The sequence below is a fragment of the Ranitomeya imitator genome, chromosome 9, assembly GCF_032444005.1.
Source record: "Ranitomeya imitator isolate aRanImi1 chromosome 9, aRanImi1.pri, whole genome shotgun sequence".
Lineage (NCBI taxonomy): Eukaryota > Metazoa > Chordata > Amphibia > Anura > Dendrobatidae > Ranitomeya > Ranitomeya imitator.
Genome location: NC_091290.1, coordinates 31532669 through 31559561, shown reverse-complemented (window position 1 = coordinate 31559561; position 26893 = coordinate 31532669). Strand labels below are relative to the sequence as shown.

The 26893-nt window shown below is 43.1% G+C and overlaps 1 protein-coding gene across 1 annotated transcript in view; it reads left to right on the top strand.

Annotated features, from left to right (window-relative positions):
* LRP5 (LDL receptor related protein 5) overlaps nt 1–26893 on the top strand; it is a 125949-nt gene that overhangs the window by 12430 nt on the left and 86626 nt on the right. The window contains exon 2 of the mRNA XM_069740340.1: nt 22403–22796. Coding sequence (XP_069596441.1) covers nt 22403–22796 — 394 coding nt within the window. The remainder of the gene's footprint in view (nt 1–22402; nt 22797–26893) is intronic.

The following is a 26893-nucleotide window of genomic DNA, read 5'->3' as shown; positions in this document are numbered from 1 at the left end:
TACATGCATGTGCCTGCTGCAGCCAATCGCTGGCCTCAGTGCTGATGTTCTGTACATGCATGTGCCTGCTGCAGCCAATCACTGACCTCAGTGCTGATGTGCTGTACATGCATGTGCCTGCTGCAGCCAATCACTGACCTCAGTGCTGATGTGCTGTACATGCATGTGCCTGCTGCAGCCAATCGCTGGCCTCAGTGCTGATGTTCTGTACATGCATGTGCCTGCTGCAGCCAATCACTGACCTCAGTGCTGATGTGCTGTACATGCACGTGCCTGCTGCAGCCAATCGCTGACCTCAGTGCTGATGTGCTGTACATGCATGTGCCCACTGCAGTCAGTTGCTGAAATCCGTAATGTGCTGTACATGCACGTGCCTGCTGCAGCCAATCGCTGACCTCAGTGCTGATGTTCTGTACATGCATGTGCCTGCTGCAGCCAATCACTGACCTCAGTGCTGATGTTCTGTACATGCACGTGCCTGCTGCAGCCAATCACTGACCTCAGTGCTGATGTTCTGTACATGCACGTGCCTGCTGCAGTCAATCACTGACCTCAGTGCTGATGTGCTGTACATGCACGTGCCTGCTGCAGCCAATCGCTGACCTCAGTGCTGATGTGCTGTACATGCATGTGCCTGTTGCAGCCAATCACTGACCTCAGTGCTGATGTTCTGTACAGGCACGTGCCTGCTGCAGCCAATCACTGACCTCAGTGCTGATGTTCTGTACATGCATGTGCCTGCTGCAGCCAATCACTGACCTCAGTGCTGATGTTCTGTACATGCACGTGCCTGCTGCAGTCAATCACTGACCTCAATGCTGATGTGCTGTACATGCACGTGCCTGCTGCAGCCAATCGCTGACCTCAGTGCTGATGTGCTGTACATGCATGTGCCTGCTGCAGCCAATCACTGACCTCAGTGCTGATGTGCTGTACATGCACGTGCCTGCTGCAGCCAATCGCTGGCCTCAGTGCTGATGTTCTGTACATGCACGTGCCTGCTGCAGCCAATCACTGACCTCAGTGCTGATGTGCTGTACATGCACGTGCCTGCTGCAGCCAATCGCTGACCTCAGTGCTGATGTGCTGTACATGCATGTGCCTGCTGCAGCCAATCACTGGCCTCAGTGATGATGTGCTGTACATGCACGTGCCTGCTGCAGCCAATCACTGACCTCAGTGCTGATGTGCTGTACATGCACGTGCCTGCTGCAGCCAATCGCTGACCTCAGTGCTTTTTTTTTTTTTTTTGTTTAGAATGCCTGGGGCCAAAAAAAAGTGCAATCCGGTCCAAACAAGGCAAATAAAAAAAACTGTACAGGACAAAAAACAACAACTCGTCAAACTGCAAAACTGTGGTTGCTGTTGCGCATACCTTCTGGCATTGAGTGTGGGTGAAATCTTTCACTTCTCCTGTCTCCAGGTGCTGCATTTTAATAAGGATCCTCTCCCTTCTGTGCAGCTGAGATATTGTTCTTAAATCTGTCAAAACAGTTTTATTACCCCGACTGAATAAGCTGCCAGATGATGACTGATCTGTTTAATGAAGCAATTCTAGAAACTGGGGATGTGTGACTAACCCGGCTGTCTTGCAGATTTTCTCCTTTTTGCAGAAGACACATTCCTTTATTGTGTTTCCTGCATGTTGTTTTTGCTGTTAGTTTAATCTCATTCTCTTTGCATAAAAATGCATATTAGTCCATGTCTTTAAGACTAAAAGTTCAAATTAAGCAGGTAATCGCAGGCATAACACATCCCACACATTTTGGGGTTTAGAGCGCCCCGATACGGAAAATCCTTTTTATGTTCATTCTTGCAGTCTGTCATTCTTCCTCCTCGTACGTCTCCATGTTTTTTTTTCTGTTAGACACCTGTTAAGTTTCCTATCTTTTGTCACTTCTTGTTGGTAGGGTGAAAAGTAATCCCATATACTTCTTAGGACACCTTTGTAGATAAAGGTCCATTCGTAGATAAAGGTCCATTCGTAGATAAAGGTCCATTCGTAGATAAAGGTCCATTCGTAGATAAAGGTCCATTCGTAGATAAAGGTCCATTCGTAGATAAAGGTCCATTCGTAGATAAAGGTCCATTCGTAGATAAAGGTCCATTCGTAGATAAAGGTCCATTCGTAGATAAAGGTCCATTCGAAGATAAAGGTCCATTATCATGAATGAGTCTCCAAGGAAAGCTCCTTTTACTATAATCTTGCAGTTTAAACCAGCGGATGAGCGAATCTGCTGGGATAAGGTGTTATCTGAGCATGCTCGGGTGGTAACCGAGTGTCTTCGGCGTGCTCGAATAAAATGTCCGAGTCCCCGCGGCTGCATGTCTCGCAGCTATTCGATAGTCACAACACATGCAGGGATTACCTAACAAACAGCCAATCCCTGCATCTGTTGCAGCTGTCGAACACCCGCGAGACATGCAGCCATGTGGACTCGAACATATTTTTGGGCATGCCGAAGACACTCGGCTAGCAGCCGAGCAGGCTCAGATAACACCTTCGCTCAACACTACCAATTACCCAACAGACTAGGAAAATACTTGTTCGTCAGGTGAAATGATTTTTTTTTTTTTTGCTTGCCCAAACAATCTTCATTCTCAGCAGCACATTGTCCTGTAAACAGGGCTTGTGCTGCTGAAAATAATTCCATCCTTTGCTTTAAAAATTTGCTCATTGACCATCTGAAGCGAGGTCTACGAAACAACGTCGAATCGGCAAATGTGTACCGATGGGCATCGCGCAGTGTAAATGAACCTGTAGTCAGTCAGGCTTGTGAATGTGACGCTAGTCACTTCCCACGGCCAAGCCGGGAGTCAGAGTGGTGAAGGAGTCCAAGGTCAGAAGCCAGGAGGGTACGTCCTAAACAGAAGGAAGAGACAAAAGCGTAGTCGGGTAACGTTCTGAGGTCAGAAGCCAGGAGGGTACGTCCTAAACAGAAGGAAGAGACAAAAGCGTAGTCGGATAACGTTCCGAGGTCAGAAGCCAGGAGGGTACGTCCTAAACAGAAGGAAGAGACAAAAGCGTAGTCGGGTAACGTTCTGAGGTCAGAAGCCGGGAGGGTACGTCCTAATCAGAAGGAAGAGACAAAGGCGTAGTCGGGTAACGTTCTGAGGTCAGAAGCCGGGAGGGTACGTCATAAACAGAAGGAAGAGACAAAGCGTAGTCAGGTAACGTTCCGAGGTCAGAAGCCAGGAGGGTACGTCCTAAACAGAAGGAAGAGACAAAAGCGTAGTCGGGTAACGTTCTGAGGTCAGAAGCCGGGAGGGTACGTCCTAATCAGAAGGAAGAGACAAAGGCGTAGTCGGGTAACGTTCTGAGGTCAGAAGCCGGGAGGGTACGTCATAAACAGAAGGAAGAGACAAAGCGTAGTCAGGTAATGTTCCGAGGTCAGAAGCCAGGAGGGTACGTCATAAACAGAAGGAAGTGACAAAGCGTAGTCAGGTAATGTTCCGAGGTCAGAAGCCAGGAGGGTACGTCCTAAACAGAAGGAAGTGACAAAGCGTAGTCAGGTAATGTTCCGAGGTCAGAAGCCAGGAGGGTATGTCATAAACAGAAGGAAGAGATAAAGGCGTAGTCGGGTAACGTTCCGAGGTCAGAAGCCAGGAGATTACGTCATAAACAGAAGGAAGAGATAAAGGCGTAGTCGGGTAACATTCCGAAGTCAGAAGCCAGGAGGGTACGTCATAAACAGAAGGAAGTGACAAAGCGTAGTCAGGTAATGTTCCGAGGTCAGAAGCCAGGAGGGTACGTCATAAACAGAAGGAAGTGACAAAGCGTAGTCAGGTAATGTTCCGAGGTCAGAAGCCAGGAGGGTATGTCATAAACAGAAGGAAGAGATAAAGGCGTAGTCGGGTAACGTTCCGAGATCAGAAGCCAGGAGATTACGTCATAAACAGAAGGAAGAGATAAAGGCGTAGTCGGGTAACATTCCGAAGTCAGAAGCCAGGAGGGTACGTCATAAACAGAAGGAAGTGACAAAGCGTAGTCGGGTAACGTTCTGAGGTCAGAGTACCGGGAGGATAATGGATCAGAGCAGAAGGGGTTAAACAGGCAGATGGTCAGAACGAAGTCCAAGGTCAGGCAACAGAGCAAGCATACAGAACTCATGGCAATGATGGCACAGGAAGCACAAACCTCACAGGCTGAATGAATGCACGTCTGGGAGAAGCTGCTCAGTTAAATAGGCATGGAAATCACCTGGGATAGTGAACACCTGGAGACAGCCGACGCCTCCCAGGCACAGATTGACTGTTCGACTGTCCAATCAACACACTGACGGCTTCAGCACGCCCCTGTACCGGATTTGACGGCCGAGCTGTCAGTAACTGCATCCCAGACACACTGAGGTGGGACCGTGACAGTGAACTTGTGGTTTTATTTGACAAAGTAAACCTCTCAATCGCTGCGCATAAGGGAAGAGTCAGACGTCCTGTAATTTGGACCGGAATATAAATGCTTGGGTCGGGACAGACAACATCCAGTACGATTTTTTTGGGTCGGTTGACAGTCACGGACATGTGAATGAAACCCACTCACTATTGTAGGTGCCATCTGTGAAAAACACATGCAGCACACTTTCGCAAAAAAAATGAATGTCTGAATGAGGCCTGAGCCTGTAAGTTTGTTCTGTAACCTACTTCTTTGTGTATATTGTTCAGTCATATGCAAGATGCTTTTCCGTGTGTATGCCAGACCTAACTTGGTGCAGAAATCGGATCCAGAAAGTGTATTTTTTCCTGCATGTCTCCTCCATCAAATCAACCAAGAAATTGCTGTCCTCCAAAGGCTAAGTTCTTACGATGAATATTTGGTGCATTTTTTTTATGCTGTGTATTTTCATTTTTCCAAAAAAAAATCAGTGAATTACAGTTCCCGCAAGGTGAATGAGATTTATGTAATTCTGCGCAATGTGCAGTTTTTAATGTTGCACAAATCCACAGCATGTCAATTTCTCGTAAAGTGTGTTTCTATTGCAATTCCTCAATGGAAATAGATGTAATACACCGATGACTTCATTCATAAACTTCTATGCGAACTTTCTTGGCAGACCAAAACTGCAGCAGGAAAGCGAATAAATGTATGCCTTAAAAAGACGAAAAAAACAACATGCGCTCAGTATGGTAATGAAAAAAGTTCAAGTAAGCGAATAGGTACAGAAAATCTGCAGCATCAAAAACGCACCAAATACTCATGGTGGGAACTTGGCCTCAGGAGCATGTTTTGCATTGGACGCCTCGACTGGTCATACTGGTTTTAGGTGACTGTCGTCCTGTCATTCTTGTAACTTCAGTTTCACGTTCCAGAGATATTTTCATGAACACCACGAGTCGGACTTAATACCGCCATAGGGACAGGAAATGGCCCTTTGTATTGTGCTTTTGCTTTCAGCCGTATAAGATATATGATGAGAAACTTTTTTCTGGACGTCGATTTATGTAAACCACCGTCCATTATCTGAAGGAAGTTTTGTAGCACCTCCAGGTACACAGATGGGGGATGATTATACACCCAAAACCTGTGGTACACTTCCACCATCGCTGATCTTTAATACCTTTCTGAGGTCTCATGACCACGTTGCTCATTTTTTTCTTTGCAGATCTGCAGCATGTCAATTCTTTCGGTGTTTTTGCCGCATATTGCTCCCATCAGCCTAAAATTGGCAACAAACACAGGTTAAAAAAAAAAGTGACAACGTGCCATTTTCCTGAAGCCCCGTGCAGCAGAGCACTCGATCTGCGCACGCGCGGCCCCAGGAAGATGGCCGCCCCCACCGACGAAAGGGATGACAGCGCAGATCGCGCGCTGCTTGTTCACCACTACGCCACTACGCCACCAACGTAAAGCTGAGGAAGAACCAGCGATGTCACCACGCCCTCCCGACCTGACCAGCCTGATTGACAGGCGAAAACGGCGACTTTGGTAAGTTATTTCTCAGCATACATGGGGAATCGGGGTACACTACATACACTATAGGAACACACAGCGCAGGCCCTATTTAACAGTATTTATAGCTCAATCTCAAAAAACGGGGTGACAGGTTCCCTTTAAAGGCCTTCTGACCCAGGTTGGGTGAAGCCCCTGACGAGGGGCTTAAATCATGATGTGAACACAGCCTAAGTCTCATGTTTGTTTTCATGAACACAGCCTAAGACTCAAGTTGCCGATGAATAACGACCCCATCTATATTCTTAAGACCTGGATCTTTAGGTTTAGTAGATGTGGGCCCACTACAGACCCCAGTTTGTGTTATTCCTTCTCCTTTGTAGCATGGTGCTGTAGGGGCTTGGCGTGCCAACGCATGGTGAATATTTTTGAAATTCAGCATCAAAATAAACATGGCACTATTTTGATTTTTTCGGTTTTGGCGTACGGCGTACTAAAAGAAGAGCCGATACTGGGGTGATGACCTCTAATAGCATAATTGGTGCAGACTGTGACATGGCGGAGATCGGCAGCTTATGCCACACAAAGCCCGTGTTCATTCACTTTAACGAGCTAATAAACATTGTGGCATTGCTGGTTCCTGCCGTATTTTTAGACAATGCGGTATCCTGTTCTACTTTCTGGGAATCAGACCTCGCACAGATGTTTCTTTTAATAGATTGGCTTGTTAATGGGACACAGATTTTCTGTTTTGGACTTTTCAGGCTTTTTTGTTTGTTTGGATATATACATTTGGTGCCCCCTTTTCAGCTGTATAATGGACCTGTGTCATCTAGCTTTATACATCCATGGTGAATGATGGATGCTTATTGCAGTTTTCTTGGCCATCCATTCTGGGGTTGCCAGTGTTGGTCGTTGGGGCTCGTGCACACAGTTGTATTGCGGTTTCCTTCGGAGGTTTAAGGGACGTCCGTCCTAGTCGGTTACCTTTTGCGGTTTCCAGCATTGTGACTGAGGTTTTGCAATCTGCTCTGCAGACATGAAGTCATCCTTCGGTTTACTCGCAGGTTACAATGCAGCTAGTATAATCTGCAGAAAAATCCCTAATACGAAACGGCTCAGATTCAGACAGGGAAAAAATATTTGGCACGCTTTATTTGTTTTATTAGTATTCAATTAGATTTTTAATAACCATTCACCATGTGTCTGACTTTTTTTTTTTTTTTTTTTTTAAAGGGGTGGAAGAGTGGACATAAGCGTGGTCTACCATACTTTCTGACTTTAAGAAAACAAAAAGAACATAGCCAAAACGGAGGCCAGTGACTCCATCTTCCTCGTTATAGTGGGTTTTTGTCAATGTCTCATGACTGCACAACGGAGAGAGGGGATTTGTCTTTAAGGACAGAAAACCTACAAAAGGGCGGTATCTTTCCCACACATCAGTTGGTTTCCTGTCCTTGAAGGGGGAACCTTCATTTAAATCGGTGGTGCTGGATGAAGAGGAGATGATTTACCCAGGCCTGACCGGTTGATTCAGGCAGTGGCTCGGTCCCTGCTGCGGCCAATGCAGGGTCCTGCAAGTGCCCCGGTAGGTCCAGGGGGACTTGACCCAAGTAGCTATGCCATTCTGTGGTTGGCCAGACACCGTGCGTCCCTGGTCTGTGTATGTTCGTTGCGTGCACCAAGAAGGCGCTCCCTCCCTGATGACAAGTAAACCACTTCCAGGGTAAGACCAGAAGAGACCTCAGCGGAGGGACTGGTTGTGTCTTGCAGGTCCCGCATTTAAAATGCGGTTAGACCGCTGGCAGGACGGATTGAACAATACTGGCAGCTAAATCAGTGACACTTTCTAATGTGGTCCATAGATCTCTCTGTTGAAATGCTGACCAAAGCAAGTCCAAGCTTTGCTCTATCCCATGTAAAGGAGAATACTTATTAGGCCTAGTCTTGGATGACCTTTTGGAGAAAGCAGGAGACTGCAAAAAAAGTATTTCCTAGTTTGCCAATTCCAGCCGATAGAAAATCCTTTCGGAAAGGTAGGCATAACCGGAGAAGACTCACCTCCCCCCCAGAGATGAGGATAGAAGGGATGACTGGAGGAAAAAGTTAGAGGTTCTCTGTTTGGGGGACCCTCCCATGAAGGAAAAAAATCCAGTGACTTGTGTTCCCACTTATGGGGAATGCTCTCACTGCAGAGCCCTTCCATTCAGTCTGGCCCCTTTGGTCTTTGCAAAGCACAAGTGATAGCTCACCTTCGAGAGAAAGATGCGCTGGTAGTTCCATATCGGGACGACTTCCTAATTCTAGGCAGCTCAGTCACTGCAATGTTCAGTTAGAAGAGGTCAACTCCACCTTCAAAAACTTAAGTTGGCTCTTAAATCTAAAAAAAATCAATACTAAAGCCCCTGAAAGTGTAAAACTTTTTAGGTCTCATGCTGGACTAGTGGCCTTAACATCCGCTGGCAGGGTTGACGACTTCCAGGCCCTGTCAGAAGGTCCTCCCTTCACACTGATCTCCTTAAAGTAGCTTCTAGGTTCTATATGACACAAGAAGTAGTTTTTCCATCTTTTCATGCTAATCCCAAATGTCACAAAGAAGAGAAACTTCATACGCTAGACGTCAAAAGAAATCTGATTAAATACTTTTCAGTTACGGAGTCCTTGAGAAAAGATTGATCATTATTTGTCTCCTTTCCTGGTACTAGAAAAGGGCTTAAAGCATGAACACTAACCAGATGGATTAGGGGTGCGATCAGTTTGGCTTATTCTGTGAGCGGTAATGTTATTCCAGAAGGGCTGAAGTCTCACTCCACAAGAGCCGTTGCAACCTCCTGGCCGGAGAGGTTGGACGTGTCCATTGAACAGATTTGTAAGGTAGCCATATGTTGCTCACCTCCTACTTTTTATAGACAGGATAGTCTGCATTTGACTTCCTCAGGTGGTCTCACCTCTGAGAGAGAGGTTCTGCAGGCTGTGATCCCTCCCTGAATACTTATAGCTCTGTAACTCTGTGTGGTACTGCCATGGGTGAGAGAAAGACTTACCGTACTTACCGGTAATTGGATTTTTGAGAACCCACGACAGCCCTCTTTATATTCCCTCCTGTCACTTGTATGGGTGAACATGATTTCATTTTGGTTGTATGGTCACTTAGTGCTTAAGGGAAACATGTGGTGTTGGTGTTTTTAATCTTGTTAATAACCATTGGAGGTCCTCTTATTCTCTGTAATCCAACTGATGCCTGGGAGAGGCACTGCCCTTTAATCCTGTAGGTTTCCTGTCCTTGAAAGGCGGATCCCCTCTCTCTGTGGCACTGTCATGGGTTCTGAAATTACCCATTACCGGTAAGTAATTACATCTTTCGGAGCTTAAACGGGATCTCAAACTTGGGGTGCAACGTAAAGTGAACATAGGCTTTACCTGCTTGAGTTGTCTACAAGACAACCCTTTAGGATATGTGCACACAACACCTTTTTCAGGTGGCCAGCTTTCGCTTTCTGAAAACTTTTCCTGAGCTCGTTTTTGGGTGGCTCCAACCCAGGAATTTATGCTTATATGCCATTTTTGGGTTGTCTTTTATTGTACTGGTTTATGGACTGTTCTGTTGTGTTTTTTTTTTTTTTTTTTAAACTACAACTTCGAGAACACTGACAAAAAATTTCAAAAAAGACTCTCTGGCATCTTCTCAACTTCTTTTGAGTCCTTCCATTGACTTGTAGTGTAAGTATAAAGCATCTTCGGAGCAGAAGATGCCTGAAGAATGGTCCACTTCCTTTTTTTTAACTGCTTGGTGTCTTTAGTAACCTGGAGTACTCAAAAGGTGCTCAAAAGGTGCTCAAAAGGTGCTCAAAAGGGCTCCAAAGGTGCTCAAAAGGCGCTCCAAAGGGGCTCTAGGATGTTATGTAATAGCAACTCTTTTTACATAAAAATTAATATGTTAGTGCTTTTGAGTGTTTTGTTAGTGCTTTTTCCATCTGGAAACGAGGCATGTGAACATACCCTTAGGCATCATGCAGATATCAGAGCTGCACTCGGCACCATTCCTCCTGTCAAATGTGACCGATGTATGACTGCGGTTCCAAACGGACTAAAATCTGAGGACAAATGGGTACTATGTTCCTCCATTGCTGCATACTGTTATTTATGCCTTTTTATATAGCTCCAACATATTCTGCAGCGCTTTACTCAGATTGTCCTCATTCCCTCCGATCCCTGCCCCAATTGGGGCTGACAATCTAAAATCAAAATTAACCCATCGGCATGTTTCTGGAGTGTGGGATGAAATCCATGTGAACGCTGAGAACATGCCAACTACATGCAGACGTTGTCCTTTGTGACCCGCGCATCCGGTTTCTGGCTGGTGATGTGTAGTTCCTCTGAGAAGTTGCAAAATCTTACAAAAGACTAAATTCATGATACTTTTGATAATTACTTTAGCTCTTTTTGTCTTTTATTGTATCTTATGGTTTTTATTTATTTCTATATTGGCTGACCAGTAGTCTTTAGGGTGTTTCTTAGGGTCATATTATGATGCTAAGTGGTCCCGGGGTGTTGAGATGGTTGGTATGCGTCTGCAGATCATATTAGACTTAACGTGGACTCTAAAAATATTTATTCAAGCAGGTCTTTTATCTCCAATGTGTAAAAATAACAGCTGGGCCCCATTTTTGCATCTGAATGTGGCGGTTCAGTCTGTTTCTTAAGCCTTCCTGGTAATCCAAGAAGCTGGATGGCGTTCTATTCTGGCTCTGGCCTGAAAGGGTTTGTATGTATGAGGCTTGTGAACAGATCCCGCCTTATGGCCTATTCTTCTCAAACTTTACTCTTTTTTCTTTTTATTTTTTTTTTCCCCTTTTTTCCTGGAATAAAATATACACCTATAGAAGAAGAGGCACCAATGTAACTTGGGTTTTTTCTGTTCTATACACAGCAATATTTCCTTGTATTTATAGTCTCTGTATATGTATGTATGGGCATTACAACCTGTATTATAGTGCAAAACGGAAAATATCCCTGCATTCATTGCTGGCCCTCCTCTGTAAAAGTCCGTTTTGGGCCTGAAAAGAAGAGAAAAAAATATTCGGCTGGGTCATGGACTTACCGTAGGCGCTGAATACAAATGTAAAAAAACCGACCGTCACATCCAAACATGGACTAAGTGTGAACAGGTGCTGAACCCAGCGTCACCAACTCATACACATACAAAGAAAAAAGGCAGCACACTGTAGCGCCATAGCATGCAAATATGAAATGTGATAATTGAATTGCATTACTGCACTAGAAATATGAAAAATTGAGAAAGCTTAGCGCATAAACTGGCCAATTCATGTGTACCTGTAAGCCATGGTAAGGCGTTTCTCATTTTCCAGGACCCAACAATGCCATTCCTCTCTTAGAATAGAGTCTTCATCTGAATGGGAACCTAATGTGAGTCCTCTCTTAGACTAAAATCTATCTCTCTGTGGAGGGATCTCTCAAGAGAGGACTCACATTAGCTTCCCAGTCAGATGAAGACTCTATTCTAAGAGAGGAATGGCATTGTTATGTCCTGGAAAAAGAGAAACGCCTAATCGTGGCTTCCAGGTACACATGACACAGCCAATTTATGCGCCAAGCTTTCTTATTTTTTCATATTTCTAGTGCAGTAATGCGATTCAATTTTCATATTTCATATTTGCATGCTATGGCACTACAGGCGCCATGGCTCGGTGCTATCCGGCCATGGCTCGGTGCTATCCGGCCATGGCTCGGTGCTATCCGGCCATGGCTCGCTGCTATCCGGCCATGGCTCGGTGCTATCCGGCCATGGCTTCGGTGCTATCCGGCCATGGCTTCGGTGCTATCCGGCCATGGCTTCGGTGCTATCCGGCCATGGCTTCGGTGCTATCCGGCCATGGCTTCGGTGCTATCCGGCCATGGCTTCGGTGCTATCCGGCCATGGCTTCGGTGCTATCCGGCCATGGCTTCGGTGCTATCCGGCCATGGCTTCGGTGCTATCCGGCCATGGCTTCGGTGCTATCCGGCCATGGCTTCGGTGCTATCCGGCCATGGCTTCGGTGCTATCCGGCCATGGCTTCGGTGCTATCCGGCCATGGCTTCGGTGCTATCCGGCCATGGCTTCGGTGCTATCCGGCCATGGCTTCGGTGCTATCCGGCCATGGCTTCGGTGCTATCCGGCCATGGCTTCGGTGCTATCCGGCCATGGCTTCGGTGCTATCCGGCCATGGCTTCGGTGCTATCCGGCCATGGCTTCGGTGCTATCCGGCCATGGCTTCGGTGCTATCCGGCCATGGCTTCGGTGCTATCCGGCCATGGCTCGGTGCTATCCGGCCATGGCTCGGTGCTATCCGAGTGCCTTCGGAGTGCTCTAAAACTATGTTCCAGGTCTCGCGGCTCTTCAAAATCCACAACACTTGTAGGCATTTCCTAACAAACAGGAAATCCCTGCATGTGTTGTGGCTGTTGACCTTCAGGCGCGGGGACTCGAAAATATTTTTCCCTCGGTTAGCACCCACGCATGTTTGGATCCAACCACATATGATCCACCAATTCGGCATCCAATTTCCGCCATTGTGTGGTCTAAGTTGTGCGTTGAAGTTTTTGTGTATTATTTTTTTATTTTTCTTTATTTTCATCTCACCGTGAAAACAGAAGCCATTAGGGGAACAAAGCTTTCTGCCCCGACAACTAACAGGTCTCCAGGTTCAAGCGTATTGTGTGATCCGTTTCGCACATACCTTGCGGCTTACCGAGCATTGAAGATTGGTGCCTTCCACCCATCATCCCTCCCACCCTCTCAATGGAATGTCTCTATTTTTTTTTTTTTTCCGGCATCCACAGAAAGGTGAACAGATTGGAAGCAGTGAGTGAAATAAGAGACTATTGTTCCACAATGGATGCTTCTACTAATTGTTGTAACTTGTTTTTCCAGGTCTTGCATGTAGCGATTCTACTCAACTGTTTGTATTGACCGTAGTTTGTGTACCGTGAGTCGTAGGGCAAGAACAATGATTTGGCCGCTGCGATGACTGCAACTTTTAGTGCTGCTAGAGAAAAACCCGAGTAGCACTTGGGTACCGCGTGGAATCATAGGCTGCTGTTCAGACTATGACGGAGCAATTGGATGCTGCAAATTTTTTTGAGATTTTTTTTTTTTTGTGAAATTTAAAGCTAATCTGCTTCAAAACCCATAATCGTTGCTTCGATTCTAATCTCCTAAATCAACAGTACACGTAAAAATAATCAACTTTGTAATATATCTTATCAGAGGAATCTGTTTCTCCTTCTGGACTGAATTTATATTCTCAAAATTCCCCAATTCGCCGGTAAAAATCTGTCTTGAGTAAATTCAGACTTTCCATTGCGGAGATAAGAGATGACAGTTGGTGCTCATAAAGTTCTATGGAGAATCCTCTAGCTCCTCCCCTCCATAGAATTTTCAAAGCACCAAGTGTCATATCTGATCTCGGTACTGGGAAAATCTGTCTTCGCTGAATAGAGATTTTAGATATGAATTGAGGGTGAAAGCGTTAGGAAGAAGGAAGCCGATTTATCTGATAAAATATATTCCAAAATTTCGTATTTTCCCGTGTACTATCGATTTGTAAGGTAAAGAGTAACCGTTTTTAATTTTTAGCTACTTTTTATGCATCTCTATTTCAAAATGCGCAAAATAACTTGTTCTTAAGGGTAGGTTTCACAGGATTTATCATGTTCAGATAAATCTAAACCCCCTCAAAAAATAGCCTTGAAGAAGACAGTAGAGTTTCTTGTACCACCTATTGTAGGGATAGCATCCTTGGTCAATATTAACCCTTTGAGTCTTGCCACATGACTTAAGACATGAGGCCAAATCAAAATGAAAGAGCCTCCATTTTCTAGAAATCCGTTTTGGAATTCTTGTCCCTTGTTGGTGCAAAAAAAAGTGTCTGGGTGAAAGGACTCTAATGGAGGCCTAGGGGGTAAAATTTCATCTTTAGTGTAATGAGACTTAAAGGCCAGATTATGTTTCCTGGGAAAAGATCCTCAAATGGCCTCTTCCGAAAAGAAGAGAACCTCAACTGTCACCTATTGGATCTAGCAATCCTAGAACTAAATATTTACCCCCTTGATTTTTGTTTTTGTTTTAATTTTCTTATGAAGAAGATATTTGCATAGTTTTCTCCCTGGTAGCATAGCCTGGCCTTTTAGTCTCCTGACGGTAGCATAGCCTGGCCTTTTAGTCTCCAGACGGTAGCATAGCCTGGCCTTTTAGTCTCCAGACGGTAGCATAGCCTGGCCTTTTAGTCTCCTGACGGTAGCATAGCCTGGCCTTTTAGTCTCCTGACGGTAGCATAGCCTGGCCTTTTAGTCTCCTGACGGTAGCATAGCCTGGCCTTTTAGTCTCCTGACGGTAGCATAGCCTGGCCTTTTAGTCTCCTGACGGTAGCATAGCCTGGCCTTTTAGTCTCCTGACGGTAGCATAGCCTGGCCTTTTAGTCTCCTGACGGTAGCATAGCCTGGCCTTTTAGTCTCCTGACGGTAGCATAGCCTGGCCTTTTAGTCTCCTGACGGTAGCATAGCCTGGCCTTTTAGTCTCCTGACGGTAGCATAGCCTGGCCTTCTAGTCTCCTGACGGTAGCATAGCCTGGCCTTTTAGTCTCCTGACGGTAGCATAGCCTGGCCTTTTAGTCTCCTGACGGTAGCATAGCCTGGCCTTTTAGTCTCCTGACGGTAGCATAGCCTGGCCTTTTAGTCTCCTGACGGTAGCATAGCCTGGCCTTTTAGTCTCCTGACAGAGAACCTTAACCCCACCCCCCGAGACCTTCTCTAAATGTGCATTCTATGTAAAAAAAAATAAAATAAATAATAAAATACATTTTAAAAAGCCTGGCCAAAATCCCCAATAATCATGTACAGAATGAATAAAAAAAAATTATTTTTATGACCTCATAGATGATTCATTCATTTTAATTTTTTTCCATGTCAATAGTCTCCATTCTCCAGTATCGCTTCTTTTAGCAGTTTGTTATATAAACTTTAGTTTTGGGGTTTTTTTTTAGCTAGTACTCCGATAACTTCCTCTGATTATTTTTTTTTTTTTTGCATTCAAGTTAAATGTGCTGTCTCCTGTTCGCGTGACACGGGGAAAATAAAGGCGGAAGGTGCCATCTCCCACCTGCACCCACCGTGAGATCGGGAACAATGGGGGCAGTGGAGTGGAGTGTTTTTTATTTGCTTTTTGCTCATCGTGTGAACTTTTCCTGTGTACACACGCTCCCGACGCCTTTCTCCTCTTGGAAGTAACACACCTTAAGTTTTTATTTTTTAAGCTTAATGAAAGTGTTTTTGCTCTTTTTGCACTCGTGCATGATGAATCCAGATGTTTGGGTCTTGCACAAAGTATTGACTGGCAGTGAAGTCCGTCCTACGTGCTGGTGCGCTTTGATCAGCCTTTTTTTTTTTTTCTTTCCCTCTGTTGGCTCGCGGATTAAAGAACCGTGAGTGCCAGTGGCTTCTGATCAAACAATAGATGTTTGCTTACAAACTGGCATCTTACCTTGTGTGCGCAAAACCAAAATGATATAACTTCCCTCTGTGTCTGCAGCAAAAAAAGACAAAGTGTTCCTATGGCGCTATAAGAAGGAACGAGCTGAGCTGCGTTCACATGTTGCGTTTTTTGCAGCATTTTTCTTAATGCAAATTACTTAGAAGCTGCTTTTTCCTGCAAAAGCTACGAGATTTCAGAAATCTCCTGCACTTCCTTTTTTTTTTTCCTGAAAAAAAAAAATATTTTTTTTTTTAATAAATTTGCAGCATTTCAATTTTTTTTTCACCATAGAAAGCAAAAAAAAAAAAAACCACAACCGTGCATTTTTTTTTACATTTTTTTTTACATTTTTTTTTTTTTTTTTATTGATGTGGTTGGATAAAACATAACTTTATTAAAAAAATGTACTAGACAAACGACACATGTAATCTGCGCCAAAAAAAGCAGCAAAACCTGCTTAATGTAAGCAGCTAATTTTTTTTACTGCAAAAAAAAAAAAAAAAATCAACATCTTAAATTACATGGGATAAGATTCAATCTATTTCGAGGTGGATTTTTAAGACTGAAAAATCCATATAAAAATCTGCAATCAAAAACTCGTGTTTTTTTTTACATTGAATTTCCAGCCCCTTCATTGTTTTATTTTTTTTCTATGGTTCTTTATTTCTTGAAAGAATTATTCCCAAGATTAATAAATAGGCCTCATAACGATGTACATGCATTTTTTTTCATTCTAGCTTTACAAAGAAAAATTTAATTTAGTATTCTGCACCTCTTAGAATAGCATGAGTCACACGTTACATATGACATTTTTTTTGTTGTTTTTTTGTTGTTGTTTTTTTGTTTTGTTGTTTTTTTTATATAGCAAAAACCATAGCGTTTATAGTACGGGCATAATTTTTATTAAGGCGAAGTTCCCTTTGTGTATTAGCGGAACACATCAGGAAAATGCCGGCTGTGCTTTACCTGAAGCTTTTTTTGGACACTTTTTTTTTTTTTCATACAGTTTCCAAGCAGAATCCACCTCAAAAAAAAAAAAAAAAAACACGCAATTTTTGACTCCACTCTTCCCTCATCAATGTGATGTACAATAACTGATTCTTTCTGTTTTGTCCGGGAGGAAACAAAAATACCCTTCTTGGAATGGAATGGTGTGTTGTTGTTTTTTTTTTTTATATATATATATTTTTTGTTTGGGGTTGCCTGTTTTTCAAGTCATCACCCAGTTGCTGTTTTCCATCTTTGAAGACCTGGTTGATAAATACTAACTCCTTTTCTTTCATGAAGATCGAGGCAAGAAATCGATTTTAGCAGTTTATTTTATAGAAACTGTAGTTTTTTATTTTTTTTAACTAGTACTCCGATAACTTCCTCTGATTTTTGCGTTAAATGTGCTGTCTCCTGTTCGTGCAACACGGCAAAATAAAGGTGGAAGGCGCCATCACCCCCTTATGGGCAGCAGCATAGAAGATAATTATATATATTTTTATGCCATAGTATAAATGCATTAATGTTGGTAGACTTTTGTACTAGTGACTCGGAGATCAGTGTTCGGGAAGTAGTGGGGGTTGTCATACAGTGGATTCGACTTCCAGCCCACCAGGTGTGCACTAAAAAAAAACAAAAAAAACAACTTTAGATAGTTGTGAAATGTTGAACAATGACCCATTGTTGGGTACAGAAATGAAGTAAATGTGGCTAACGTCGCTCTCTGCCGCGCTCTCACGTTTAATAGTACAGTTGTTGTCTGTCTCTTGGCTTTTTGCCTTCTTCCTTCTCTTTCCGCCTCCATTATTATTACTAGTTAACTGCAAAAGCCTTTACCTGAGTCCACGTTGGCTGCAAGAGGACATTTTCTTCGAACCTAAGCTTGTATTCATTTTTTTTTATTTGCCTGAAGAAGGAGCCTCTTTGCCGAGAAAGCTGCAAATATAATTTTTCTGTTTAGCAAATAAAGGTATCATTCCTAGAATACTTTTTGTCATTTTTGGGCATAAAAGTATTTACACACTGACACGGTACCACAACATAATTTTTTTTATGGTACATCTTATTACATGAATTAAGCAATATACTGTAAGGGGAGCCATTGTGACAACACAGCCTACCTTTATAGTACACACACCCCAAAAAAGATTAAAAATCGCCCTACTACTACGGCTTAATATTGTGTATAGTTTTCTTATAGGGTAAGTCATCAGTATCGCTTGTCTACCTTCAACAGAAGATGTCTCAAAGTAAACAGATTGATAGGGACCGAGCCACGTGGTGCAGGTACATGTTGTTGCAACGGAGGAACAAGAGAGACTCTCTAACAGGTAGTTAGATTCATACTCCGGTTCCCGCCAGACTAGTGTCTGACAGCTTTACTTATACAAAATTATGACCATATACTTCGATGGGAAGTCAAGCTTATTCCTTCTCATAATACTCACTACTGCTAATGACGTATACAGTTCTGATGATATCTGCCTGTAGTAGACCATTTCTTGGAATTGGCACGGTGTAGCTTCCACACAAGCAGGGTGGGATAACCCACTAGATTTCTTCTTGATTGTGAACAAAGAAACTCGAACACAACATGGAGTCTTGATCCAAAGTCTCTAAAATGGCTGCTGAGCAAAAGTAGGCCTTAGGCCTCCTTCATCAGGGTGTGTACTATAAAGGTAGACCTTGTTGTCGCAATGGGCCCAGTGGGCAATTGTCCAATCTCCTTTTAGTATTGAGTTTAAAAACAAACCCTTGAAGAACTTTCTTCAGAGAAACTGAATTGTTACTAAGCAAGATGCCAGGAGACTGACCCAAGGGTCGTTTAAGAGGTGTTGAGAGAGGAACAGACAATGGGTGGCAAAACCTGGCGGATATAGTCTTATTTTTCTCCTTTTCTTACAGCAGTGATGGGTTGCCTTCTGTGGGAGATTGCCCTACGGCCAGACTCAAGTTCTTGGACAGGGACATCTGGTCTCCCCTGGGACACGTAGATTATTATTATTATTATCATTTTTTTATTCCTTATAGTTTTTGTTGCAGCTGAATGAAATGAAGGGAATGCTTAAGAGAGAAAAATGTAGCATTCCTTTGTCCCTACGACAAATCCTTACAATCCGGAGTTACATTACCCCTGTTTTTTTGCGCTTTGTCTAGGGGATCGTGCCTAATGTAGCTGAAAAATTTGACAGTTGCCTCGCGCTTCAATAGAGAAACTGAAAATCTTAGTTAACGACTGCCGCGTCGTAGTTTTGGCCACTTTAATATGTCCAGCTAGCCTCTGCCCCCCCCCCCCCCCCCCCCCGTTACCAGCCCATTGTCACATCAGCGCCTTTGTGTGCCAGGTCACATTGTGGTTTTTATTGGGGTTAGAACAAATAACATCACTTAATGATCTTCGTTTATTGTTCTAAGCCAGTTCTAAAACTCGCCTGACGGGAAGGCGAAGGTAGATCTCCCTCACTTATAAGCTGTAGACCGTACGGAAACGCACAACATCGTGTGAAGGATACTACTAGTGAATTGTTTTCGTTCACATTTCCATTTTCACATTTCGATTCTGTCCCAATTCGAAAAACTGACAAACTGAACGAATATCAACAAAAACTGATCCGTTACGTAACTTGTTCAAATCCCATTGACTATTATGGCATCACGGGGACCTTTTATCTCTTCCATCTGGATTCCATTGTTAGTCCTTAGAACAGAAAACCGAACTCATCATTCAGATTTTTTTTTCGATTTCGAAAACAAATGTCTAACGGAACCCAGATGGACCCTTTTTGTCTGCATCAGTTATGCAACAGATCCATTTTATATTTTATTTCAGCGTCTTTCTAAAAATTAGGCCATAAGAACGTCCTATGTTGCCATAGGTTTTAAAGAAAATTTGTCACTTGAATCAATCCTCCTAAGCCATCTACGGTCACGTAGGTCATGGGAAGCTGAATAAATCTATACCTTGATATCCGCGATCCGATGTATTATTCCAGAGAAATCCCCGTTTTTCTTAATATTTTAAATGAGCTGTTAAGATCTATGGGCCGGACATAGATCTCTCCAAGAATCCGCCTCCAAAGCTTATTTTAAATGAAAGGGAGTGTTAACAGTGTGAGGCATGTAATGGTTGACCATCTTCTCTCCTGATGTAAAGTTCTCACACTGGTCACTCTCCTTTTCATTTTCAATAATTTCTGGAGGCAGATTCTCAGGGAGATCTATGTCCGGCCCATAGATCTTAACAGCTCATTTACATATTAAGAAAAACTTGGATTTCTCTGGAATAAGACATCGGATCTCTGATATCAAAGTATAATTTTATTCAGCTTCCTATGACCTACATGCCCACAACCCTCCTAAGCTATCTGACAGATTCCCCTTAAGTGTATTGCCGCCCTGATGACACAGTACAGTTGAAAGTCGTGGGACCAATCGCAGCTGCTTCAAGTCCTACTCCGCAAAAGGAACTAATTTTTGTCTTCATTTGACCTGGAAGAAATGCGTAGTCGCGTTGCACCTCACCCTATATTTAAGGTCAATGGTTTTTTTTTTTTGTCTGCTTCATGACCCTTTTTAGGTTGAAACCCCCAGATGACCTTTTATACAGTGATCCCTTACAGGTGGTCGGCCATATCCCACTACGCACGTTCGCTCACCTTGTATTCCTTTCTTTTGATGTGGGGAAATTCCTGATACTTGGCGTTCTGTACACAGATGTTAAAGCAAAAAAACAGAGATTTTATTATTACATTTGAAGGTTTTCTTTCCTTTATAAACCATTTGAGTGATTACGCAGTATCGCTCTGACCTTGGACATTCATTTTTATATGAATTGACATTTAAAGTAAATATTTCCTTTTTTTTTGTCTGTCGAAGGTCACATTCTTTGATTACATTTGTTTGAATACACTTCTTTTTTTTTTCCTAAATGCATGTTATAAATGGTATAGTCTCTAACTGGGTCGCTGTGACCAGTGAGGTACCGCAGGGGTCGGTATTGGGACCTGTTCTCTTCAACATATTCATTAATGATCTGGTAGAAGGTTTACACAGTAAAATATCGATATTTGCAGATGATACAAAACTATGTAAAGCAGTTAATACAAGAGAAGATAGTATTCTGCTACAGATGGATCTGGATAAGTTGGAAACTTGGGCTGAAAGGTGGCAGATGAGGTTTAACAATGATAAATGTAAGGTTATACACATGGGAAGAAGGAATCAATATCACCATTACACACTGAACGGGAAACCACTGGGTAAATCTGACAGGGAGAAGGACTTGGGGATCCTAGTTAATGATAAACTTACCTGGAGCAGCCAGTGCCAGGCAGCAGCTGCCAAGGCAAACAGGATCATGGGGTGCATTAAAAGAGGTCTGGATACACATGATGAGAGCATTATACTGCCTCTGTACAAATCCCTAGTTAGACCGCACATGGAGTACTGTGTCCAGTTTTGGGCACCGGTGCTCAGGAAGGATATAATGGAACTAGAGAGAGTACAAAGGAGGGCAACAAAATTAATAAAGGGGATGGGAGAACTACAATACCCAGATAGATTAGCGAAATTAGGATTATTTAGTCTAGAAAAAAGACGACTGAGGGGCGATCTAATAACCATGTATAAGTATATAAGGGGACAATACAAATATCTCGCTGAGGATCTGTTTATACCAAGGAAGGTGACGGGCACAAGGGGGCATTCTTTGCGTCTGGAGGAGAGAAGGTTTTTCCACCAACATAGAAGAGGATTCTTTACTGTTAGGGCAGTGAGAATCTGGAATTGCTTGCCTGTGGAGGTGGTGATGGCGAACTCAGTCGAGGGGTTCAAGAGAGGCCTGGATGTCTTCCTGGAGCAGAACAATATTGTATCATACAATTATTAGGTTCTGTAGAAGGACGTAGATCTGGGGATTTATTATGATGGAATATAGGCTGAACTGGATGGACAAATGTCTTTTTTTGGCCATACTAACTATGTTACTATGTTACTATGTATTTCGGCAAAAAATAATTATTTTTTGGAATTGGGCGTCAATAAAAATGTTGCACTGTTTGCCTTTTTAAAGTCAAAGATGAATTTGCAGGGAAAGAAAGATCTTCTAAAAGCTAGTGGTGTAATATTTTGTAATGATGCTCAACTGCATTAAGTGGTGTTTTTTGTTTTTTTAGCCCCAAATACATGTATTTAAGGGAAAAAATTAAAATTGTCTCCAGAGATGGTCGACCCTTTTTTAATACATTTTGGTAAAGTAGAACTGGGGACATTGGACCGCCTTATGACAATTGCTGTGGGTCCCAGCAGTCAGATTAGGGCTGGGCTGGGCTCGGCTGAGGGTGGGGCTCGGCTGAGGGCCGGGCTCGACTGGGGGCCGGGCTCGACTGAGGGCGGGGCTCGACTGAGGGCCGGGCTCGACTGAGGGCGGGGCTCGACTGAGGGCTGGGCTCTACTGGGGGTGGGGCTCTACTTGGGGCGGGGCTCGATTGAGGGCCGGGCTCGACTTGTGTTTTTAACGGGGAGGGAAGAGAAAGCTGCTGCCAAAAAATTACAACAGCCCGATCCTTCTTGATCAGGAGGCCACCATTCACATCAGATGGGCCACCGGTCCCATCAAAAACAGCAATTTCGGTCTACTTTGATCTGTGTTTTGAGGGCAATTTAAATATTGAAAATGAAGCCCAGGGAATTGTTTTTGGAGCAAACTGCATCAAAAAAGTCCTGAATTGTAAGTTGTGTCGAAGTATCCCAAATACTTTTCGTTGCACACTACAAAATACAGACCAATGTGGGCATCGTTTCAATGTTTTAGACAAGTTTTAAGTTGAAAATCTGAAAATATTGAACATTGTTGGCACAAAATTACACCTGCAAAATGCCTAAATTAAGTGAGGTGGGCTAACTTAATTACAGTTTGGTAAAATTTACTCCAAAAAAACCTTTTTTAAAAATTTTTTTAAAGTGTTTTTAATGTTTTTTCTTAATCTTTGTTATTTCAGGATCACCTTTACTACTTTTTGCCAACCGCCGAGACGTCAGATTGGTTGACACAGGGGGAGCCAAATTAGATTCGGTGGTGGTGGTGAGCGGTTTGGAGGACGCAGCTGCCGTGGATTTCTTTTACTCTCAAGGACTTATATACTGGACAGATGTCAGCGAGGAGTCGATAAAAGAAATCTCCTACAACCAGAGCGGGAGCTCGCAGCATGTCATCATCTCCGGCCTGGTATCTCCGGATGGTCTGGCTTGCGACTGGATTGGCAAGAAACTTTATTGGACGGACTCTGAAACCAACCGGATAGAGGTTGCCAACCTCAATGGCACTTACAGAAAAGTCATTTTTTGGCAAGATCTGGACCAACCCAGGGCAATAGCATTGGATCCTGCTCATGGGTAGGTTATGATCTCTTGCCGTCGACCATTGTCTCCTCTATAGTCATTTACCTTTTAGGAATGTAGAGAATTTTTATTTTATTTTCTGGACTTACCATGTGACAAGGGAATAGCACTAGTGAGTTAATTTTAATAGTGGAAACATCCATCGTCCTCAGTTCCCAGCATCTGGTAGTCCCCTTCTCGCTGCTTTCAAATTGTAACTAAAAGAGGGAGATGGAGCTGCAGTATATATTAGCAAATTCCTCCAATTAGAAATGTAGTAAAGTTCTTCTGATTCAATATGTCTCTTTCCTCATGTACAGGGCATTGCAGAACCTTCGTTTTCCATGGTTACGACCACTAGCTAACTAACTATCACTATATCAGTGGTCGTAACCATGGATACCTAAGATCCTGCAATGCCCTGTACACGGGGTAAGCGACTCATTGAATCAGAAGAACTATACTACATTTCTAATTGGAGATATTTTCTAATATTTATTATTATTACACCTACTACATATTGGGATAGGATCTTGGAGATGGGAATACCCCTTTTAAATACATCTGTGTGTTCTTTTGTTACAATTAGTTATCTATCTATCTATATATCTATATATATATATCTATATATATATATATATATATATATATATATATATTCGGGGACGAGCGAGTCCTGGAGGTACAGGCTGCAGATTCTCAACAGTCCGAGTAATTCCGGAGATGTTTCTTGGGTAAGGCCGAGCCTCCTTGGCCCTCAATACTCTTGACACGGTTGCTCTGAACAGATCCGTCGTGCTGAGATTGTTGACATTGCATTTTGGCTTGTGAGGAATGAACATATGCTGGCGAGTGGCGGCCTCTATTTTAAGCTCAACCACAGCAAGTGAGGTTTCTCAAACTACCGGGTCCCCGGCCGTACGCGCACAAATGAGTACACCACGGTTGTGCCTCTCGTACGGCTCAGAGCGGTGTCATTCTTATTCCTCTAGATTATCCTTTGTAACTTTTTTCAGATCTTGAGGGACGGCGCGTACAAGCTAGATTTTAAAGGGAAGGTTCAAATTGCCACATTTCACTATTTAAAAGGGTTTTTTTTAAAATTCTTTTCTTCAATTGATAACTTCAGACTGAAAACAGCCTAAGGTGAAGGTAGAGACTGTTGCCGTAGCTCTGCTAGTCCTCTCGGTGAGATCTTCTGCTCTGTTGCTCTTGATAGTCGTGCATTCTGGCAAACCCTGGCCCCTATGTTTAGTTGGCAGCTTTCTGCCTATGCACAGTGTAGGCAGACAGCTTTCTATTACTGGTGTGGCTGGCACGAGAGCTTATCAATTAGAAGGCTAGCAGAGCTGCAGCGGATAACACTACGGCAAAGCCAGTATATTACAGAGTCTTGGTTTAAGGGTCTGTCCTTATTTTTGCTGCATTTACAGGTACTCTATTAAAAGTACCTGTGTTCCCCGAAATGCGTTAATATTATTGTATAATATTTCTCTGCAATCCTGAGCGCTCATAAAGACTGCGTATTACAGGTGTTTTCCTACTAATTGCGGTAATATTAAAGAAGTTGTCCACTACTTGGACAACTCCTTCTCATTCCCCACGGTTGGTCCAGATTTTAAAAAACAAAACAACCCCTCCCCCCCATACTCGCCTCCCGTGCTAGCGCCGTTACTGTGTGGTATTGCGACGTGTGACCCAGCGGCGCCCAATCAGCGCTGGCATCTCTGTCCCCGCCTCCAGTCAAATTGAACATGAAGAGGAAGTCAGAGATCGGCTGCAGCCCGGACTACCTCTTTGTGTTCGATTTGTCCGAAGGAGGAGACACTGACTCCAGCGCTGATTGGACGCCGGGGTCACATGTCACAACAACTGCCCGAGAGCCCCCAGACCGCAAGCGCTAACACTTTGGGAACTGTGTCGGCAGAGGAGGTTAGTATGGGTTTATTTTATCGGGGCCAAACATTTTAGATCAAAAAGGTGATGTCCTATTAGTGGACAACCCCTTTAAAGGTCCTTCTTTGGAACACAAAACATACTAGTTATAGTGCCCCCCTCCATCTAAGAATGACCACCTAAGGTGCGCCGGGTGTATGAGAGGATCCTGTTTTGTAAGCGGGTCCACTCTTCTCCCTAGGTTATGTCTCAGCTCAGTCAAGTGGGTCCTTTTCTTGAGATATATATTTATATCTCACATATTCACTTTTTTTTGTTATTTAGGACAACCCCTTTTGGATACTGTAATATATATATATATATATATATATATATATATATATATATATACAGTTAGGGCCAGAAATATTTGGACAGTGACACAAGTTTTGTTATTTTAGCTGTTTACAAAAACATGTTCAGAAATAAAATTATATATGTAATATGGGCTGAAAGTGCACACTCCCAGCTGCAATATGATAGTTTCCACATCCAAATCAGAGAAAGGGTTTAGGAATCATAGCTCTGTAATGCATAGCGTCCTCTTTTTCAAGGGACCAAAAGTAATTGGACAATGGACTCTAAGGGCTGCAATTAACTCTGAAGGCGTCTCCCTCGTTAACCTGTAATCAATGAAGTAGTTAAAAGGTCAGGGGTGGATTCCAGGTGTGTGGTTTTGCATTTGGAAGCTGTTGCTGTGAGCAGACAACATGCGGTCAAAGGAACTCTCAATTGAGGTGAAGCAGAACATCCTGAGGCTGAAAAAAAAGAAAAAATCCATCAGAGAGATAGCAGACATGCTTGGAGTAGCAAAATCAACAGTTGGGTACATTCTGAGAAAAAAGGAATTGACTGGTGAGCTTGGGAACTCAAAAAGGCCTGGGCGTCCACGGATGACAACAGTGGTGGATGATCGCCGCATACTTAATTTGGTGAAGAAGAACCCGTTCACAACATCAACTGAAGTCCAGAACACTCTCAGTGAAGTAGGTGTATCTGTCTCTAAGTCCACAGTAAAGAGAAGACTCCATGACAGTAAATACAAAGGGTTCACATCTAGATGCAAACCATTCATCAATACCAAAAATAGACAGGCCAGAGTTAAATTTGCAGAAAAACACCTCAAGAAGCCAGCTCAGTTCTGGAAAAGTATTCTATGGACAGATGAGACAAAGATCAACCTGTACCAGAATGATGGGAAGAAAAAAGTTTGGAGAAGAAAGGGAACGGCACATGATCCAAGGCACACCACATCCTCTGTAAAACATGGTGGAGGCAACGTGATGGCATGGGCATGCATGGCTTTCAATGGCACTGGGTCACTTGTGTTTATTGATGACATAAGAGCAGACAAGAGTAGCCGGATGAATTCTGAAGTGTACCGGGATATACTTTCAGCCCAGATTCAGCCAAATGCTGCAAAGTTGATTGGACGGCGCTTCATAGTACAGATGGACAATGACCCCAAGCATACAGCCAAAGCTACCCAGGAGTTCATGAGTGCCAAAAAGTGGCACATTCTGCAATGGCCAAGTCAATCTCCAGATCTAAACCCAATTGAGCATGCATTTCACTTGCTCAAATCCAGACTTAAGACGGAAAGACCCACAAACAAGCAAGACCTGAAGGCTGCGGCTGTAAAGGCCTGGCAAAGCATTAAGAAGGAGGAAACCCAGCGTTTGGTGATGTCCATGGGTTCCAGACTTAAGGCAGTGATTGCCTCCAAAGGATTTGCAACAAAATATTGAAAATAAAAATATTTTGTTTGGGTTATGTTTATTTGTCCAATTACTTTTGACCTCCTAAAATGTGGAGTGTTTGTAAAGAAATGTGTACAATTCCTACATTTTCTATCAGATATTTTTGTTCAACCCTTCAAATTAAACGTTACAATCTGCACTTGAATTCTGTTGTAGAGGTTTCATTTCAAATCCAATGTGGTGGCATGCAGAGCCCAAATCGCGAAAATTGTGTCACTGTCCAAATATTTCTGACCCTAACTGTATATATATATATATATATATATATATATATATATATATATATATATATATATATATATATATATATATATATATATATATATATATAAAATTGAAATACACCTTTTAATGTGGATTAGCAGAATGAGCTTCTTCATAGACAATCTCTGTATAATGGACGTTGTCTGGCGTTTC